Below are 21,901 nucleotides of genomic sequence, written 5' to 3'. Positions count from 1 at the left end.
AGTTTATTATTATTTATACAGAACAAGAATTCCAACATACAGCAAACAGATACAGTTTGTAAACAGTTCAATGACTTTATTGTCTATATGTAAATAAGTTGTATCAACAACTCTCTGAAACAGAGACTTAAAATATAAAAAGGCACTTAGGACAGGTGCACAGTACTGAAATATATCTCCTCCATTTTAGCAATAAATACTTACTGTATGTGTATTCTTATTATGGTACCATGGGTGTGTAAACATGTCAGCATCACCGTGCTACAGAATACCTCATGAAAGTCAAAGCATTATAGAAAAATATTTATAAATAATTTCCCATATAAAAATGTATTTTCCCCACAAAATATTTGTTGTTTTGTTTCTGCAATATCAAATTAAGCCATATAGAACACTGTTTAGAAATTCAATTAAAGACAAATAAAATATAGAAAACAAAGAAAACATGGGACAAGACTACAAAATCCACACCATGTAGGATAATCTTTCTGAATGAGCTATATAATAAAGGGAAGGACATACAGGTGTTTGCAACCAAATGCTATCATTATGGAATATATATTTAATGTGTTACTATTGCTAGAACTATAGAAGCAATTCTCAAAAGAAAGGACATTCTGTACTGTAAGTTGAAAATCGCATCAAATGCTGACTTGTTACTGTATTATTTCAACTCACGGCATTTTACTTTCAAGTCAAAGGTTTTCACATTTCTTCCAAAGAAAAAAAAAAAGTTCTAGCCAGACGACTTAACTACTCCACTGTTTTATTCCACTTCCATGGCAGACACATCCAGCTCGCCGTCAGACTTCTCTGAGGGCAGATCTTGTGACTCTGGCGTGGTTTGGCTGCCTGACGCAGAGCTGGGCTCTGTGGTTGTTGGTGTACCTGGCTCCTGGGTGTCTGTATCAGCTGAGACATCAGCAAGCTTGGTTTGCCCTAAATGAGATTTTAAAAAAATATATATTTATATACATGTGGTTTAGATTTGCACACATTTGAAAACAACTATAAATGCAATGAACATTATATGTATATGTTAGACAAGAGTTTTAACACCAGATTTCTAAATGTACCAATATTGGTAACATTTAGATTAGATGGACATTTACATTAGATGAAACCTGCTTAAGTGACATCCTCACCCAAAACCGATAGGTCATCATCTACGTCAGCAGCAGACGAAGGTAAGGTTGCCTCAGATAATAGCTTCACTTCGCCAGTGACCTCGGGGAGCCTTGGTGCCTGAGGCCTGGTCTTTCTCGCAGGGTTCAAGAAATAACAATATGCACATCGGAAGGCTGAAACACAAATAAAGCGCCGTACACAGTTTATGTCACTTCTCTAATACATTTTTAGAACAGACATAGATTAATATACATGAATATGGACCAATGACAGAAAACGCCTGAGATGCATAAACACTTCAGATTGATGCGGAGCACTGGTTTGCATATTCAATCTTGTTGCGTTTTTTGCTTACAGGGGTCGGTTGTGGCAGAGGCATTTAAGAGCTATATGATATACTACGCTGCCAAATGCTAGAGGGCAAATGAAGGCGCAGTATTTGATGAAGACTGACAAGAGTGTTTGTTTCTTTAAGTCTTACCAACATATTCAAATTCCTCTTTTAATGCCATGCCGTTATGGGACAGACACTGCTGACAGATGAGAGCGTATCTATGAGGAAAGAAACACAATCCAGTTCAGACAACATAAAGTACAAAGAGACTGGTATCACATAAAAAGATAGTTCATCACTGCATTTTTATAAGTTGGCTAAGAACCTGCTTAATATCACTTTAATTATGCATTCCCACAAAGCAGTGCAATATGTGTTGTTTGCCAAAACATAATTGATCCTGCTCAAAAGCAGTGGTTGAGCACCTGTTCTGAGGGCCATCTCCAACTAGATACTCAATGACTCTGTCCATAGCGCCTCTTTCTCTTGGGAGCACAGGTCTGGCAATGGGCGGGCCTGGAGGGTGCATCCCTGTTAAAGAACATTAGCGGCTGTTAGACATAGTCCTTAGAATTGAATACAAACTGCATTAAACAGGGGCTGCTTACAGTTAAAAAAAAAGAGGCTACAATTTACAGTTTACTGCACAAACCATGATGAATATTACAAAAACCTGCCCCTTTTTCTTAATGAATTAACACTGGATCTCACTTGCAAAGCACGTCCAGCATCCCTGCTGTGTTGGTGAGTAGTAATTAATATAATCTAACATCAAGAGCAATCATAGGAAGATGACTGGTCATTTCTGTGAGACTTGGCACAGTCTCAATATCCTGCTGGTTATTAATTTACCAACATATGGAAACTCTGTGGTGACTCTTTGTATCAAATTGCTTTTCACTTTCAATTTTCAGCAGAAGCAGGTGATAACATCAAGTCATGTAAACCATTTGCAAGGTGTTTCAAATGCCAAAGGCAATTTCACCAAACATTAAAAGACATTTAGTGAGATTCTACTAGCATTGCCCAGAGAACAAACGCAGGTCTGGCTAATTAATCATAGTTAATGTAATCCTGATTCGTGCATACCTCACAGTTGGCATTCCACATGGCAATTACAGCATGAAGCTTCCTCTAGGAACACATGTCCTTTACCGTTTCCACTTATTTGCATCTTCTATTGAGTGTTCATAGCCCATAAATAATTTATATTAAATATCCAGGAACTCTGCACTCCACAGATGTCTCCATATACAGCAACTGTTCTATGGAAAGTTTTTATCCTGTTGGCTGGCTTTGAAAAGCACACGCATCATACTCTTGAGGGTAAACAGTCTGGCTGCATCAAAAAAATAGTCCCCCATTTCTAATCGTAGTTCAAAATTCTACACTAGTTTGAGAGAGGCTTAACCTTTAAGTAAGCTATTTGAAAACTACATTCATCAAATTATCCATTACAATTTCTGTGTAACATATCCCACCCTTGCTGACAACACACACCACAGAGCCTTGAGCAACGAGGGACACAGAGCCAGAGAAGAGTAAATCACACCTTAATCGACCACATTATGATGTGGTCCCCCTGTGTGCAGGTAACTCACCGACTCCTGGAACAGGTGTTCCAGGGGTCACAGGCCTTCTCATCAAGCTCTGCTGAGCAGCTAAAGCAGACAGGCTTCTCTCTGGGGGACCACCTGGAGCAGAGTGGGAGGACCGTCCAGGGTAGGTGAGCCCTGAGGCAAGAGGGGGGCGAGCAGCAGCTCCACTTGCAGGAGTCACCACCACCGAGGGGGTCTTCGGGATGACATTGCGCTGGCGGAGCTCTAACACAAAAAAATATTGCAGTTTGCTTAACAACATTAAGACATGCCAACAAGAGAAGTAGAGAAAACAGTGCGGCTTTCAGAAGTCATTACTACCTTGGCCTGGTTTTGGAGTCATCTGAGGTCCAACTGGAGTGGATTCGAGCTCCTTTATACAGAAAACAAGAGTGTGGAAAAGCCTGTTTGAATATGGAAAAGAATTCAACAAATGTATTTATGTTGCAAAGTGAAAACCAAACAACTCACAATTTTTCTTTTGGAATCAGGATCAAATCTCTCCAGAATCATTTTAGCATTTTTATATGTCTCTGTTTCCATAACTTCTTCAAGCTGCAAAACACAAGACATGGTATTAAGGCCTATATCATTTTTTCCAATACAGTGCACAAAGAAATTATTCTTATAATAATAGCTATTACTTAGCAACAAGTTGATATTACTTAGTAACTAGTTGATGATCAGATTTAATTAATAGGCATTTCGTAAAACACACATAAATACCTTTGAATCATCTACTATAACATTACACGTAAATACAAGAAAGGGCACCAGTAATTTACTGGTGCCCTTTCTTGTATCACTAAATAGTACATCTTCATTTAAGTATCAAATATTTCTAAATGTTTACATAAAGTATGAAGAATAATTACATTCACTACTTCGATAATGGAGAGTGTGAAAATCCATCAGCCCTAATTATTGAAAGTTATTAGACTTGACAGAGGATGACAAGCAATTTTTCAGATTTATATATTTCATGTAGTAAATGCTATTAATTAATGTGACATTAGCAGAGTGGTTTACTGGGTTAAGTCACTGCACCAATTAAACTCTGTCTATACAAATCCTAGATTAGCATATAGTTTGCTGCAAAATGCTGAAAAGATCAACAAGACAAAACTACACAACTTGCAGAATAAAGTGCAAGTCTTCACTTTGCAAGGGACCACTAGGCATCAAAATTACAAAGCGTTCCACAGAGATTATTACTTTTATATTAAGTTTCTCTCACTTATCCGACCATGGCAGAAGCCAAAAATGCATGAAACTTGTGCTTTAAAATGTGCAGATCTCTCAAGCTTGCAGAGGTAATTTCAGGGACATTTCAGAGAAAATCTGTAGGGTGCTTGTAGTGCATATTTTGTAATGGTTTCATAACTGATACTGCTACACTGAGTGACATGGTAAAACTAAACAATAGAAAATAAATAAATATAGCATGCTTCATATCAACTTTGACAAGCATCCATTGCCTAAACCAGCCAATGTTTTGGTGATGAATCAGCTATAAAAGTATTTTGGTTTTATATCTGAAAAGCAGCTACACCTGACCAACTGTTTCATCTCTGCTGAAAAAGGAATATTTGCATACCAATGTATTGTTTGTTCTACACATGTGCACAGTAAGCCTTATACTAAAGTTCTCCAATAGTTGCTTTTGGGAAATGATTTTAGGCAGTTGTTTGATCAAAATGGGGGCAAACTGGTAAATTGTTAAATAAATAAAATGATGATCTGTGACATTCTATTTACCAACTCTAGCACACCGACTGAGACAATTTATATTTTATTCAATATACACTACCGTTCAAAAGTTTGGGTGACTTAGAAATGTCCTTATTTTTCAAAAGAAAAAAAAAAGCACTGTTTTTTTTACTATGAACATAACATTAACTGAATCAGAAACATACACTCTATACATTGCTTATGTGGTAAATGACTAATTTTGGTGGAATTGTCTGTTTTTCTAATGAAATATCAACATAGGTGTATAGATCACTCCAGAGTTCTAATGGTACATTGTGTTTGCTAATCGCCTTAGAAGACTAATGGATGATTTCAAAAACCTTGTGCAATTATGTTAGCAAAGCTGAAAACAGTTCTGCTGGTGAGAGAAGCTACAAAACTGGCCTTCCTTTGAGCATGTTGAGCACCCGTAGCATCAAATTTGTGGGTTTGATTATAGTCTCAAACTTTTGAATGGTAGTGTACATGAATGTGATGAGAATCTCACTGGCGGAAAAACAGGGAGATGTTAGACAGTATTTCGTCATTTAGGAAGAAGGCAAGATGCCGGGCTGATTTGATCTTATGTGTCACATCAGTGCTGTTAAGTCTATGGAGTAAAACACAAATGGAAACTACAGATCAAAAGCCAAGCAACAATATGTATAAAATTGGACAAATTTTATGTATCACTTACTATTTTCCTTTTGTTTGCTTTAAGATCTCCAGATTTTTCATCTAAAAAAAAAAAAGCCCAAAACAAACTTGAAGATTAACAGAAAAATCAACAATATATAGTATGTTATGTATGAATATTGAAAAGGTATCTTACTATTTTTTTCAGTTCTTCGTGAAAAAATAATAATAAGTATTTTTCGAAGTAACCAAACTCTAAGAAAAAAGAAAAAAGGAAGGAAAAAATTGATTAGTTAAAATACATTGTAGTTACAGTTGAGTGAAATGTGATTTACAATCTCGCATACTTACAATAACGGAAATATCACAAAGGGAAGAGACAATATGAGCCGTCCCATCCACTGTTCAGGCAGGTACCAGAAATACACAACTATACACATGATCATGAAGAGAAGAGATGAATACAGCAGCAGTCGCCCAACCCATATCTTCAACTGCCTCTGATACTTCTCACTGTATTCTTCAAGGATCTGTATCTCCTGTGAGGGAAAAAGTCAAATAAGTGTGATGTTAGAACACAGTTTTTTCATACAGACTACAATTAATCCAAATGCCATAACAATAACAGTTATGGTTTTACACACATTCCAATGAATAAATGACTCATTCATCATTCATTTTCACATATAGAAAGGTTCCCTCACTACGTTGAAGTGCTGGTAACCCATCTATGAATAGCTTGTGGACAGTATGGAACCCACTCTGGTCGCTACGGTTCTCCTGTAACATGTGTGTCTGTCACTCTAAGCACTCGATAAACAGATATCATGTTCAGCCTTACAGTATAACACACATTGCCTTTGTGTATGTGTGGTGCAACCACCCCCATGATTTCTCTATAGAGGAAAACTAACAGGCTAAACAACCGTCTCTTTTACCCGTCAATGTCCACCTGACCTCTTCAGTATATGTGTGGTGTCTCCAGCTCAAAGGACAGGGGCTGAAAATAGCCCAACACTAGCTTAACTGTAGAAGAGCACTGAAGCCTTGGTCAGCAAATGAGGAGCTGATTTAGAATGTGTTGACAAATCTGTTAAGTTCAAAAGAGCTTCAGGCTTATATAACATGTCTTCCATAGTGCAGTGCAATGATACACATGATCGCCAGATGATCAGACAGGTTGTCATCAAATGCCAAGGTAAACCAAACTTATTTGACATTGGAAGCGAAGGCAAATGATAGAATGATTACACAATTTGTCTTTCAAAATCCATTGCACTGATTTTAATTTTTGAGGTGGAAATTCAGATTCAAATTCAGATTTAACTTTATTGTCGTTGCACATAGTACAAGTACTGTGACAGCGAAATGCAGTTTGCATCTGTTAAGAGTGCGAAAGAAGCAATTAAGGTGCAGTGCAGTGGATAATATGAAATAGACAATTTGGAAAAACCTGTTTTTGTTGCTCCACTGGGCCCATTTTCAGTGATATTACCACAATCCCAGATCTTTGCGATTACTTTGCTGAGTACAACGTTATCATAACCAATATAACTGATAGACAGAGATACAAAAATTCAACTTAAGTTGTAATGAGCCGTAGTCTCTCTTCAAGTACTGTACATGCAAATAAGCAAATTACCAGTAACAGTCCTTTAAAATGTTCCACTGACTGTGATGTGAATAGTTGAAATTGTACCAAGTATCTGCAGAGTGAGTCTGTACAGATCAACTGGGTATTTCTGACATGTATGCATTTTACAAAACATTGTTGGGCAAAATTACACTGACTGAGGCCTTTGCTGGTCAGTTTTACTGATAATGCTTCTCGGTCTTTCACTCATTTGACTGACAGCGGGCGCCTTCTGCAAACTTGGATGCACTCAAGCTCAAAGGATTTATTGTAAAATACTCTACTTCTGTTCAATGTAAACAGGGCATAAGAGCATAAAAAAAAAATTGTATCTCTTGCATAACGCACATAATCCCTTTTCTTATCTTCAATAAAGTATAGACTATATTCTATGTGAATGACTTCATCTGTCCATGTATACCAATAGTTGGTTTGGTAATGTTTGTGAACTTGTTCGTGTTCGTGGGCACGAAGACAAAATGCAGTTTCGATAGTAAAATGTTTAGCTAGAGCATGCAATTACTGCGCTTTGACCAATGTTATCTAACACCGCAAGCAAATATGTATAAGAAAGACTTAAAGTTTGAAATCAAATGGGTTTTAGAGAATTCAAAACGGCACTTCTGGCATCTGACAAGTATACCTTATCGATTCCCTCCAAAATCTCCACAGTGGATGGTTTAGTCTGTAAGGCAAACAATTTGGAAATCCAAGTTAGAGTGAAGAAAGTATGACATTTGCCATTACAACTGTACTCATTGTGCAAGCAACTTCCTGATAGGATCTGGCAACTTCCCCTTTCTACACAATTTGGATATATGTCGTGTTTTTTTGTTGTTCGCGATATTATTCAAATAGCCTATGCATGCAAATATGGCAAGGAATGGAGATGCCAAGGGGAGAATTAGCATGAACATCTGGAATCTGATCATTTATGTAGACCTAATATTATAAAATCTAAAGTTAAAAAGATTTAAACAACACATGTTCTTTGACCAAGTAAACAATGCAATCACATTATTTGTATGAATGTAGCTGCATGCAATAGAAGTGGAAAGACAAAAAAACAGTAAAAGTTTGAAAACAAACCCTCCACCGTGAGATGACAGCGCCCATGTTGCTCAAAGGATTAAAGGATATTCTGTTCCCTCAGAGCATGTAACCTCTCCACCTGTTGACCAGAGTAATTATTGTCAGTCTACATTCAGTTAGCAATTTAAAAAAAAGGTACAACTAGTGCACTGTAACACAACTGATACAACTAAACTTAATGTACATTCATCTTTGGAGGCTTTTCGTAAGCGTGGTGCATTTTAATGCACTGCACTAATGTGTTCCTAATAGTTTTAGCATTTCAAACATGTCGTACACCATGACTCATACAAGACTTATACATTCAGTATATGGCAATACAATGCACCAGATAGTTCCACAAATAACTGCTTCCAAAATAACCTTCCCCTCGCATCATCTCAAAGGCTGCTTCAAGAAAAATGCAACATGGTAACCTTTATGGTAACCTTTTTTGCTGTATTGGAAAGCGATACCATGTAGCTTACGTTTAAGTGCTTGAGCACACTTTAGTTACATGTAGCTCCTATATCAATTAGTTAGTTTAACTTCTCATCGTCTTTGCGTCCTATGTGAAAGGTTACCACTCGCTAAACTAAGTTAGCAAACTTAACTTCACTCCATGTTTTTGGAGGCAACTGACTGTCCATAAACTTACGAGGTTACCGCGGTAATGGTCGCTATTTAGGGCAAACATTTCTTTAATAACTTCCAACCCGTTTAAAACAGTACATTGTTAGTTAGCACTGCCACTATCCAACACGGGTAGCTACCCGCTAGCTGCTGCTGCTAAGCCTAAAGGAGCCCGGAGTTCATTGAGGCGAGCAACAGCAGTCATTGCTCACTTTAGTTTAGCGTTAACGTCATTTGTAAAAGAAAGCAAGACCCAATAACGTGGCTGCAAAGCGAAATTATCAAAGCCTATTGTTTACAAATGCAACAGGAGTATGTATTTACCGAAGTGGAGTCGTCCAGGTTTTCGACAGCAGTCCTCCCGTCCTCTGACGGACCGTGTGTGAGTCAAGATGGGGGAGTGTCTAATCGGAGTGCAGAGTGGAGCAGGAGCCAGGCCTTGAAGGCATCGATTGTCTGTGTGACGAGGCCACGTCCATGTCACTTAATATATGTTTACACTAAAAGTGTCCCTATTGAAACCTCGTCAGCATGTGCTGGTAAAACATACACTATCATATGAGAAAACACTTTTTGATATGTGGAGTACTGATGATTATTTATTGTAACTTCTATATAACTTCTTTCCGCTGGCCATGACTCTGATGAACATTTAATTAGACACCTCCATCTGCACCACACTAATATGCCAAATTCATTGTCCACTGTCATTGTCCCTTTCTTCATACATATGATTCAATATACAGTATATTGATATTGTTCAATGTTACTGTTGATGGTGAGTTTCTGTGTTCTACTCTGTTGTCTTTTATTGTCATTTTTTATATGTATCTTGTTTATTGTATATCATATGTACATATATACAAAGAGAGCAATGTGTAAGTTACGCGAGTGAAATACATGTATGTATACACACATGACCAATAAAGCTGATTCTGATCATGTATTTTAATAACTGAGCTATTAGTCTCGTTTTGTTAAAGCTGTAGTGGTGGAGTGGATACAGAAACAAGAGGACTTCTGGGCAATATAACACAAGTCATGATTCATTAATCGTTTAATCATGAAGTGGATTTTTTAAATGAATATAATCTCCAACAGTTGTTGTGATTCTTTTATTGTGATAATAATATGTATTCTTTATGTTCACCAACCTTAGTATTGATTGACAGATTGATCATTATTAGTATTGGCCATTGCAGAAGCACACTGAACCCCAAATTACTCTCGCCCAAAGTAAATGGAACCATACTGCACTTTTTGAGTCTTCTGACCAATCAAAGCACTTCAACATTACATCATTCACCCAACAATGGGAGGAGCTACCATGCAAGGTGCAACATCAGTATTATCAACCATTCATACACTGTAGGTGCAGCTATGGCAGCAATTTTAGGATTAAGTGTCTTGCTCAAGGACACATTGACATGGGCTGCCGGAGTGGGGGATTGAACCACCGATCCTTTGATTGAAGGACGACCCTGCTCACCACTGAGCCACGGTCGCCCTGAAAAGTGTCTGCCAAGTGACTACATCAGCAGCTGTTATGCTTTTTGCATATTTTTAAAAAAAGGACCAATGTTGTTTTTTATTTTTTTTTAAATGAAGAAATACAAAGCATTCAATTTATTAGGTATGCACACTAACTGTAATCACACATTCTCTATTCAAGGCCCATATCCAACAAAGCTTTCGTAATATATTGGAATAGGTACAATTTCCCATGTTGATGTTTGGATTTGCAGGTCGAACACATTAAATTGCAAATATAAATTTAAACAATGGGATTCATTAGTGAGTATGTAAGCACAGCACTGGCCTGAGGCAGCTCATAAAAGCCAGTGCAGATCACAAAAAGACAATTATTTGGTGAAAACATAGGCGTAAAAAACAGACTCAACAATACAAACTGAAAAAAACAACATGTTCCAATAACGTCAATGTGTACGTAATTATTTCCTTGAACAACACCATATGTTTGCAATTTTATGGAGAAAAAAAACAATTTTAGTTGAAAGAGACCCCCAAATAGCACTGGAAGTTGCTTTGAAAGCATGTTCCTTTGGAAGATGCATCCATCTGTACATTTTTAGCCGCTTATCCAGAGTCGGGTCGTGGTGGCTGCAGGTCCAGAAGGCTAACCCAGGCTCCCCTTTTACCGGTACCATTTTCCAGCTCATTCTGGGGATATTTTCACAACTGATGATAATCAATAATAACAGTGTTTGTGTTTTGATTGGGAGAGGTAATACAGGTAAAAATGAAATTCATTGTAATGGTATGTTAATGAACTCCAAGACCACTAAAAAATAAAAGAAAAAAACAATACAGTTCATCGTATTCATTACATTTACTATTAATTGTGTTCTAATTCAGTTTTTATGTTCATCACTGGGTCCCAACAGTTATGTATAGGCATGTAAACATGCCCACTATCAAAGTTTGGAATAGGAAATATGTGTCAAGGAACTCATTGTCCTTGTTTAACTACATGGCCTGGGCATAAACTGCAGGTTTGCAAAATGTCTTCATCTTAACATGATGTATGTAACATACTTAAGAAGTTGGGCCAGTATCCCTTAGGCATGAATGCATTCGGTCCATAGTTTCAAAGCTAAGCTAGAGATTGTATGTGCTGTGCCGAGCGCAAAAATCCCAAAAATGTTCCGCAATACATGCATCAAGGCTTCTCATGTCTTCAGACTAATGACTTCAGATGCTCAAAGATTCAGATGTTGATGCAACACAGTTAATACATTTTTTATATTCAATAAAAAACAGTCCACCCTCTACTGTCTGCACTTTTCCCTGTTACGCATATCCATTTCCCTCTGCCTAGTTAAACCACTGCCACGTTCCAATTTTAGAACACACATTTTAGAACACACATATTTCTCCTTCTGACATTATAACTATTACACACTTGATGCATTACTTACAAGACAATTACAGTTGTTATAAAGTCATAAAACCCTAGAAAATAAGCCCCAATATAACTGTATTCAATATATTTTTATTACATTGTTTTCATTCCTTTCCAACAGCATTCTCTGGCACAAAAAGTCAATGATCACAGATCACATCTTTAATATTATATTAGCTTGTTTTACACTCTTTGGCCAAAAGGCATGCACATGAAGCCTCAAGAAATTAATCATTTTCCAACAAAATTGCCATAAAGTTTCAACACTTTAAAAAGCTGCATCTTGCCATCTCTGCTGCTAACATTAATGTAAAATCAAGTTACTTACTTACTATTCTTTGTTTTTCATGCAAAAGGGTCTTCATAGGACCTCATGACTATACTTTTACCATGTGTGGCAACACTGTCTCCTAAAAATTACGTTCCCCCAGAACTAAACTGCATCTTCAATTACGTTGACTATAGGAACATATTTTCACCCTGATTACGTTTGACGTATTACAAATGCGTCTGTGATCAACGTATTACAAATGATTATACGCATATATGTTGCTTATACACGCATTTTAGTTTTATTGTTTATGACAAATATGTTTATAATTGTGTGCTTGTGTTATTGTTTTCTTGCTTTCCCGCTGGATTTAAGTATATTTGAATTTCTAAACTTTGCAGAGAAAAAGAAAAGGACGGTGTGAAGCCGGTAACGGGCCGGTCTGAAGAACGGTTGGCCGCGGGCGTGAGGTTGATGATGTGCCGGTAACGGCCCGGTGGAGGAAAAGAAAAGGGCGGTGTGAAGCTGGTAACGGGGCCAAATAGATTAAGAAAAAAGCAGAAGATCTAAGGTATGGGATGGATATGTACTAGTTGAATATTTTCCACTTTGCAAGAAAGCTACAATAAAAGGTGTAGTTAATGGAACATCATCCCAAGGGAATGCAATGATATTCGTTGAGTATAAAGGGGTAATTGATAGGTTTAGCTTGAAGAGGTTTGACAAAGTAATTAATGTAAAGTTAGAGACTAAATCTGTGATGCTTCACTTTAGTTTGGTTTGTCCACTGGATAGTGTTCTTGGACCATGTGTCATACAGTAAGGCAGTATGTTCTCAAACAGCTACCATGTTGAAAGTCTGAGCATTGCCTGTTTTTGTGTAGGTGTCTTTTGTAACATGTGGTAAATTTGAATCATGCAGCATCTGAGACTAACTGTCCAAAGAGAGTAAAGGGGACATACATAATCAGGGTTAAGAGAAGGCATAAGCATGATGAAGTAATTAGCCCATGTGGCGTGAGACAAGAAGCTAAGGAGGATAAAGCAGCCAGAAACCATGGGGAATTTTGCTTTTGTAAGAATCTGGCCATGTTTTTAGCATCATTGGTGTTTAACTGCATTGCTGGAGTAGAAAGTAAACCTGAAAGTATTTAACAAAAACATGCAGCAAGGAGATTTCTTGGTGTTATGGGAGTGGAGAAGCTGTGCTCCAGCAGTTAAAAATGGCTTTCAGCCTGTTTTAAACACCTGGAAATTGTTATTTAATTTAGTAAATAGCATTTGTTTTTAAATCCAGTAGTAGTGGCCATGCAACATTTTGGATGCCATCAGTAAAAACCAAGGGAGAAGAATACATGTAATTTTGTCTTTTAACTTGACATGTACATTTGCCTTTGTTGATGTTTCATTGAGGATAGGTTGTTTTAAATTAAATACATGCATATGGATTTCTAATGTTTCTAAATGTTTGTCTGACATTGTTGTACAAGGGCCAAGTTTAGCAGTAGCTACAGTCCCTTTCTAGGGACGGCTCACACAGTTGTGGCTGGCTATTACTGCCTGTGGGTTGGCCACTAACTGACTCTGTTATTAGTTTTGGTTTAGTCATCACTTGAGCAGATATGTCAACCTAAATGTATTATGTGTTCATTCTGCGTAAAGATAGAGTTTCCATTGTATGAATAATGACAATCTTCTATTGTTTTTCAAATCTGGTGGCTGATAAAATAAATATCACGGTATAGGTAAAACACACGTGTATCACTGGAGCTAATGCTAATGGAGGCTAGTCGGTTCCCTATTCTGTAACATGTCATTCTATATATTATGCCCAGAATCTTTTTTGTATATTCCAGTATGTTGAATGAAGTATGCCAAAAATACTAGGATGTCCTATGACATCCGGTCATATTTTGTGATATACAAACCAACCCACTTCTCTAGCTGTTCTGACTCACAATCATTTGTGCAGCGTATATATGAACAAGCGTGTCAAAGTTCAAGGTCCCATGTTATGAGGAGGTAGTATGTTCACATTGAATATGTATACTGTATGCAGCAGAAGTTACTGTGTAAGGGCAGCTTTATTTTGAACTACAAGTAAAAGTTTACGATTTGGATAATGTGGTTGTTACTTCTGACTTACTGTTGGCTAGTAAGTACATAGCCTGCGGCTGTTGTGATTTCAAAGGCCGTGACAAGAAGCTATTTTGAAATGGATGTAAAATTAAGTGCATGCAGAGGCTGTGCAATTTTACTGGTTGTGTTGGCTGTTTCTTCCTGACCAGTGCCACTGTCTTATTGTCTAGAGTAGCCGCCAGTCAGTCATGCAGCAGTGGCTACAGCTACTTAGCTACAATGCAAGCCACAGCAACAAGTGGTGTTTCGATACCCTATCAACAGCCACAGCAAAGAGTGGGCCAACTCTCATTGTTGTGTGTGTCACGTCAAGTGGCTGTAGCTAGATATGCTTATATTGTTGTTCTTTATACTTGCTTTGTGTTTCGCAATGACCTGTGTGTGTCTGCGTTCATAAACGTGAGTGGTGTGCTGCTCCAAACTGAGTTTATTGTTAGGTGACAGAAAGTGCTTCAAACTCTATTGACAGATGTCTACGGCCAAATGGTAAAGCTACATGTTGCCACGTTGGTTTGGTTCCAGTTGGGAAGTTATTGACAACAAAATATACAAAATTATAAATATATATATATATATATATATATATATATATATATATATATATATATATATATATATATATATATATATATATATATATATATTCAGAGACAGATCATGGGTGCTTTTGAACAGTCATGATCAAGTCAAAATATAAGGAATCATCCCTGCATACAAGAAAATGTTACATTTTGAAACACCCTCTCCATTTTGACTTAAACATCAGGTTCAGATGATGGGAAGTCCCAACACTGAAGTGGTCACCGGGGAGAAACGCACGCACATCTTATGAGTAAAATTGCTTTAAACATATATCTTCAGACAGGCCAGGACCCATTCTTATCTTTAGTCTTATGCTATTGTGAAATGATCTTACTGGTTTTATACATTGTCTTTGAATACTTTGGCTTCGCTAAAATCTGAAATAGGAGATCTCTTGTGACCCAGACTCATTAGATAATTGGACCACAAACCGGTCCAAAACAATGATTGTAATGGGCATTAGTCACACTGTCTGTCTGAAGTTAAAGGTATTATTAAATGAAAAGTGTTCGCTTTTTATCCAGACCAATATTGAATTGTGATGAATGAAGATTTTACCTAAATCACTTTAACTTTGGACCCGCAGAGGCAACCAACAATGGAAAATTTGATCAGTGTGAAAAACACCTTTTATTAGATTGTTTTAATCAATAAATATTTAATATATATATATATATATATATATATATATATATATATATATATATATATATATATATATATATATATATATATATATATACAATAATTAATCTGGGTGACAATTTAAGTTGATAACTTCAATCTTTAATTGATTTCATTGTATTTTCAAATGTAACATTTCTTATAAGGGACTTTTTGAACACACATGCAGTTGCACCATGACATCCATCCTAAGCCTCATTCTTTACAAGAGAAATGTGTGAGAAAAATACTAAAACATATTTTTTGTTGATGGGACCAGATGCAACCAGAAATAATTTCTACAGGAAAAAAATACATCTATATATTGTATCCTAAATGCACTGCCTTGAAATCTGTCTCGAAATGTTTTACTTTTTAAATTTGATAAATCTAATAAACAATTATAATATAAAAACAAAAACTATTATAACAATAGTTGTAAACAATTATAACATAAAAACAAAAACTATTGTTTATATTAGGTGTCTCAGGCTCAGAAGAATAGCATTGCACCACCTTAACCGTATCCGGAGCTAAGGACGACTGCAAGAATTGGTCTTTAAACCAATAAAACCAATTTCCAAAGATAATTGAGAACATGTTTCGATACATATGCATGAAAAAAGGATTTTCCATACGACCGACTCACATGCTCATGTAATTGATTGAGGGGATGACCCGTTATATTAAATGTTATTTGAGAACCATCAAAACGCGCAAAATTGCAAATTGCCCAGCTTGTATCTGAATTAATACCTCATTCATCATCATTATGAGTTGATAAGTTAATTTAACCATTTCATTCTGTCTTAATGAGCTATAGTTGAATTAATGTCATGTAATATATGAAAGTAACATTTGAACAGAGGCAATGATTTGAGACAAACAGAGCAGAGATTTTAGAAGCATAATGGTGGCATAAATCTCATCAGGCTCATGCTATACTTACATTTTGGGGGGAAATATTCTAGCTGAATATGTAAATTACTAACCGTAAGAGGGTTTTTTTGGTGTGAAGTGGTGGTATGCTTTTTGGCAGTGTTTGAAAAGATTTGATTGATTTTAATGTTTTGATGTAACAGCTGGTATGTCAGTTGTAAATACTGCACTGCATCAGATTCAAATGTGTGGACTATATGTTTTAAGAACTGTCTCACTTTGTCTCACAGTTGTTGAAATACGTTGCTTTTAGTGTATGAAAAGAAATAAAGAAAGTACACGTGGCGTTTTCTTCCTTAGAAAAACAATACAGTGCTCTATTTAGTCCTCAGTTGGCTCGGAGAAGACCCTACTGAGCTGCCAGTCCTTCATCTGGCGTTGAGTGACTGCATTTGACCATTAGGGGTCTTTGCTGTCTTCTGGTTCCACCTTAAATGCGTTTTGGCCCCGCTTGCTCCCTGTAGTTTAGGTTTTTTTTGTCCTCCCGCAGCAGCTGTCACCCTGCATTACTCGCAGTCAGCTAAATGAAACATTATTCTAAACATATGCATCGTAATCAGTCCGGTCACACTTACAAGAACACGCGTTAATAAGGCAATCAATCACTCTGGAACAAGCAAGTTGTTCTGTAACAGCTCATAAACAGTGTGTAATGAAGAATTGGAGGTTAGCATGACACGGCGCTGATCAGATAATCAATGTCAAAGATGCGATGAATGTCAGTAAATGTAGTTTTCATGTCGTTTCTATAAAATCCTCAATTTACAACAAGCAGTTCAATTACCCTGAAAATACAGTCAATTAAATAGGGGTGATTGGACAGTAGGGCCAGGATCATCGATCTTTGCATTTCTATCTCGCTGGTGGACATTTAATTTGGTTTTTCTATTAGCACAGAAATAAAGAAAATATAAAATGTATTAAACAACCCAAAGATTTATTTTCTTGTCAAAAACCATTCAGCGAAGGTGACAGACAGTCCTCTGCATTATGATGAATTCTTTTTTCAGTCTTGCACATTGGATACAAAACTAATCGTGTTATTGTGGGCAGTGTTTTTCTGGCCTCTGTCTTTTCATTTCTACACCTCCATCTATCTCAATGCTTTTGTTGTATGGGTTGCAGCCCTCGCTTTAGTAAAGAGCAAGGAAACATGGTGATACATCACGCCCATATTTGCTGCCCTAATCCTATTTCTTTAATGGGGACGTTCAAAAAAGCAACTTATCTTAAAGTCCCTTGGGGGCATTCTGGTGTAGGCGATATTTTAACCAAGTGCAATTAACGACAGTATCAGCTTGTATCATTTAGAGGTAATGTAAAAATAATGGTAAATTATAGGGCCGGAATGACCCGTGATGGCAGGCCTCATATTCCCTGTAGCTATCCACGTATTTTTAATTAATGCTTTACAGTGTTTGCTAAAGAAATGGTGTCACAGCACCCCAATGCATGTCTTCATTGTCGGGGTTGAATGTTCTCAAATTTGAAATTCAACATCATGTTTGTTTTTCTACAAACAGTGTTACAATATTTTTAAGCAAATACATTAAAGTTAAATGTGTTAACCTGTTTGTCAAAAAGGTTGTCATTAATGTAAAGAAGCGAAAATGTGTACAGGTTTTTTTAAATTTATTTTCCAAGAACAAACACGATCAATAAATAACATGATTTACATTTCATATTGCACATTTTTTTCAAGTTAAAATATTTAAATTCATACAGTCATTGATATTTTAAATACAGCGATATAGAGTTATAACAGAGACCCCAGGGACAAAGGCCAATACTATTTTCAACATTTTAATTTCAGTGCTCGTTTAGCAGCCCTTTGAAGCCTCTTTTGAGTGGACCGTAAAGAAATGTTCTCCATAATTCAGTCTTACTTTTTGCAAGAAATAGCTTACAAATCAGAAATGTGGAACATTGCTGAGTTTACAGGCCAATTTGTAGGCTATGTGATGCTCCTATTGGCTTGTACATCCAGTGTTTAAACATTAAAAAAACATTCAGCAAGTCACATAAAATAAATTAATAAAAGAAAGTTAAAAATAAAATCACAAGCCTACCATCCACATTTATGAAGCATTTTCCAGGGCGATCAATATTTCAGTTTTCAACTATCAGTAGGACTATCCATGATATTTGCAAAATATTTCACGATTTACACGATTCACATGTTTTATAATTAACATATAGGTGATTTCCCAACAGGAACGAATAAAATAGCACATAGCCATTTTTACAGGCGCAGACAGATTGTAAATCCAGACTATTTAGTCTGAACTTTCGCCTTGCTCAGTCCCGTCACTGAGTGTATTGAGTGAAGAGCTCCTAAAGGGATTACACACCTAATACTGGATTGAATATGAGGTGCAGCAATGTAAATAAACGAGATGCTACTGTGTGTCGAGGTGTTTCACATTATCAGCAAGCTAAATCTGAGGTGCTCTTTGTTTGTAATATGTTCAACCCCTGCACGTGTCACACAGCATTCTTTAGTTTATCCAGTGCATCTGTGTACCAGGACTGTCGCTTTGTTCCGGGTCTTTTGTATGTCTAATGACTTCCCAGCGCGGGTTGTTAGCACTTGACAGCGGGTCTCAAAACGAGGAACTTTCTTGCAGTCGTGTATTCAAAGGAGCTCCATCTAGGTACATGATTGGCAATTTTTGTCATGATCCTCTTATTATTAACATAAAATTTGACATGAAAGACGCGGTGCAAAAATGATATGCACCCTTCTAGCTGATTAGGGGGGTCCCCACAGTGCAGAGGCTGGGTGCTGGAGAAGCTGTCCCTGCCAAACACCTCAGTCTATTAGGCCTAGTGAAGAAAGATATGCTGCTGGGCAGAGGAGTAGGACCTTCTGCTATCTAAATATAGTGAGCATGATTAGTTTACGTTTGAATCTTAAAAACCAGAGCACTCAAGGTGAGATGGGTTCCTCACGCTGAGTATTGGCTTTTGAGCCGCAGGAATAGGCCCATGAATGTGACTCAGTTACAGTGGTTGGTTTCGATTTCTAGAAATAAATAGCCTAAATACATTTAAAATGGCACATTGATTGAGGTATGGGACAGAACGAGCACACTGCATGGTCTGTTATTTTTTTTTCTCTCCAAATATGTATAAATTAAATCAGCATAGAAAATGCTCTACTGTCACAACACAAGAGTACAAGCTTTTATAAAAGGTTGTTTGTGAGTTGCAAAATTTTCGATGCGATACTATTTATGTGTTTTTCGTTATAAATAGCCAGTTGGACTTGATACAGACCTGTAGAAATTAATCTAAACGTGTGTGTGTGTGTGTGTGTGTGTGTGTGTGTGTGTGTGTGTGTGTGTGTGTGTGTGTGTGTGTGTGTGTGTGTGTGTGTGTGTGTGTGTTTGCAATGCTGCCTTGACGAATTCTTTACACAGGTGTGACTTTAGTAGGCCTATCCCCTTAATAGGACTAGAGCAGAATAGGAAACGGTCGTGTCGGCTGCATGATGAGTTATCTGTTAAGTGAGGCTTCTTCTCGTGGGTCTGGTGACGGGACTGAGGTCTTGCTGAGAACCGCAGCAGAATACGGCAGAAATCCACTCTCGGATCTTTGCCCCGAAGCTGTGCAGATAAAGTCCGCGCTGCCGCTCCTGGAGCCGAGCGCGCTCGCCGCTTGGCTGCTGTGGCAGCTGAGGCACGAGCAGGGCCCGGCGGCCGACGGGGCGCCGACCGCCGCGGCCGCGGCCGCAGCCGCCGCCGCCGCCGATGCCGCCGCGGAGCTATTGAGGCCCGCGGGAGACTGGTAGAGTCCCGGATGCCGGAAGCCGCACAGGAGCTCTGGCCGCGAGTAGGGGTGGGAGAGGGCCCGGAAGGTGTCGAGGGGGCGGATGGAGGTGGCGAAAGGTGACGAGGCGGCGCTGGAGGCGGCGGCCGCGGCGGCGGCGGCTGCCGTGACGCCGACGTGCGGGTAGTAGTGTAGAGGCATGTGCGAGTGGAAGGGGTACGGGAGACTTCCTGTCGCTGCCGCGTGCGTCATCATGTAGGTGTAGAAGCTGGGGTCTGCTGGATGGGGCCAAGACATCGCCAGACGCTGCCTTTTATCCTTCATCCGCCTGTTCTGGAACCACACCTGCACACGGAGGCAACACAAGGCACATATTGAAGCTGCCATGTTGTTTTCGAGCTCTACATTTAGACCATGAAGAGTGCTTCAGCGCGCGCTCAGCCACTACGTAATGTCCTTTAAATGCTCTCGGCGCACTACAACATGCAGAAGCAGTTAAAATCTACAAAATAAAAGTTAAAATATAGTTTTTATTTGGGATTAATTTATTTCAAATTGTGAGGTTATAAATGACCTACACGGGTTGAATTGATTAGCACCCATGGGGTGACTTTAGTACATCAAAGCGGTATTTTGTTTACAGGTTAAAACCAAAATATCACAACACATTCTATGTGCATTAATATTTTTTATGATTGTATTTTACACTGCAGAGTATTATGATAATTATTCAGTTGTACCCACAGCATTGCTTTCTCTGCAACGCATGCACACACAATATTAATGAAGATGAATATGTACCTTGATCGTAGTCTCGGGCAGATTCAGCGCTGCGGCTAATTCACATCTTCTCGGTCTCGAAACGTAATTTTCCCTGTAAAACTCTTTTTCCAGTCTTCCGATCTGTTCTCTGGTGAAAGCAGTCCGATATCTTCTCACTTGGTCGCTATTTGAATTGTTTGATCCTCCCGATGAATTACCGTTCATATTCTGTAGGGAGTTGGAGCTTATGTTGGAAGATCCAGAATCTGAAAAACCTACAAAAATATTGTAAAGAAGCACATTTTTAGGCATATTGTTATAGATCATACAGAAATAATAAACGCGTGTGGGCTTGCAGTATAGGCCATATTTGAGAATTGAATGACAAGTATTACACTACTTTTAAGGTTGAAATAAAATGTGTGCCAATAGTCAAACGCAAAATGTTGTTGTTGTCCAATATTATATTGCATTTGTATATAATATTAATATTAATAAGCATATTTCGAATAGGAACAGAACATTCGACAAATAATAGGCTTAATAATCATAATACTTGTATTTAGCTTCATTTCGTTTTTGGATGGAGAAAGAATAATAAGCGTGGCTATTACCCGCCATATTAACACAGCAATACAACTACAGAAATAATGAAAAAACATAAATATGGAGAACATTGAAATAGTAGGCTACCTTTGTTGTTTTCCTTGTGCTGGCTCGGGGATCGATGCGATGGGCATCCCACCTCCACATCACTGTTAATATCTGAATCTGGCGAAACTTCGGAGTAAAGGCTCATTTTCTTCCTGCTTTCTGACGAAGAAATTTCCGCCGAAGAAGTATTGTCACTGTTGTGGTGCGCGCCGTAAAGACTGTCAATTTCAAATTTGCTTTTCGTCGGGATGTCCCCAAGATTTCCATGGAGAGAAGCCGAAGTTATTCTGGGGCTGAGCCGTCCGCTGTGCTGAGAGTTTTCCAGGGCCTCCAGCACTGAATTTCCAGGCGTGTCTGCGAGCCTCTTGCCTGCGACAGGACTGTGCAGACCTCTCTCCATCAATATCATCTCTTTTCTTATCCTCTCCATCAT

General features: G+C 38.0%; 2 protein-coding genes across 2 annotated transcripts; both read right to left on the bottom strand.

Moving 5' to 3' along the window:
• On the bottom strand, positions 1 to 9,167 carry lnpa (limb and neural patterns a). Its single transcript, XM_068572538.1, has 13 exons — positions 9,089 to 9,167; positions 8,150 to 8,231; positions 7,704 to 7,745; positions 5,779 to 5,966; positions 5,624 to 5,682; positions 5,489 to 5,529; positions 3,532 to 3,615; positions 3,382 to 3,433; positions 3,064 to 3,285; positions 1,888 to 1,993; positions 1,610 to 1,680; positions 1,146 to 1,301; positions 1 to 939 (listed from the first exon to the last, which is right to left on the bottom strand). The coding sequence occupies exons 2-13, from the start codon at positions 8,174 to 8,176 to the stop codon at positions 767 to 769; spliced, it is 1,221 nt and encodes a 406-aa protein (XP_068428639.1). The 5' UTR covers positions 8,177 to 8,231; positions 9,089 to 9,167; the 3' UTR covers positions 1 to 766.
• A 10,329-nt stretch (positions 9,168 to 19,496) lies between these two features.
• On the bottom strand, positions 19,497 to 21,901 carry evx2 (even-skipped homeobox 2). The gene is made up of 3 exons (XM_068572975.1): positions 21,508 to 21,901; positions 20,854 to 21,089; positions 19,497 to 20,397 (listed from the first exon to the last, which is right to left on the bottom strand). The coding sequence occupies exons 1-3, from the start codon at positions 21,899 to 21,901 to the stop codon at positions 19,780 to 19,782; spliced, it is 1,248 nt and encodes a 415-aa protein (XP_068429076.1). The 3' UTR covers positions 19,497 to 19,779.

Source organism: Clinocottus analis, unplaced genomic scaffold, assembly GCF_023055335.1.
Source record: "Clinocottus analis isolate CAN_PGR_092001 unplaced genomic scaffold, fCliAna1.0.p SCAF_12, whole genome shotgun sequence".
NCBI classification, from domain to species: domain Eukaryota; kingdom Metazoa; phylum Chordata; class Actinopteri; order Perciformes; family Cottidae; genus Clinocottus; species Clinocottus analis.
Note: the sequence above shows the minus strand (reverse complement) of the source record. Positions and strands in the feature narration are given on the sequence as shown.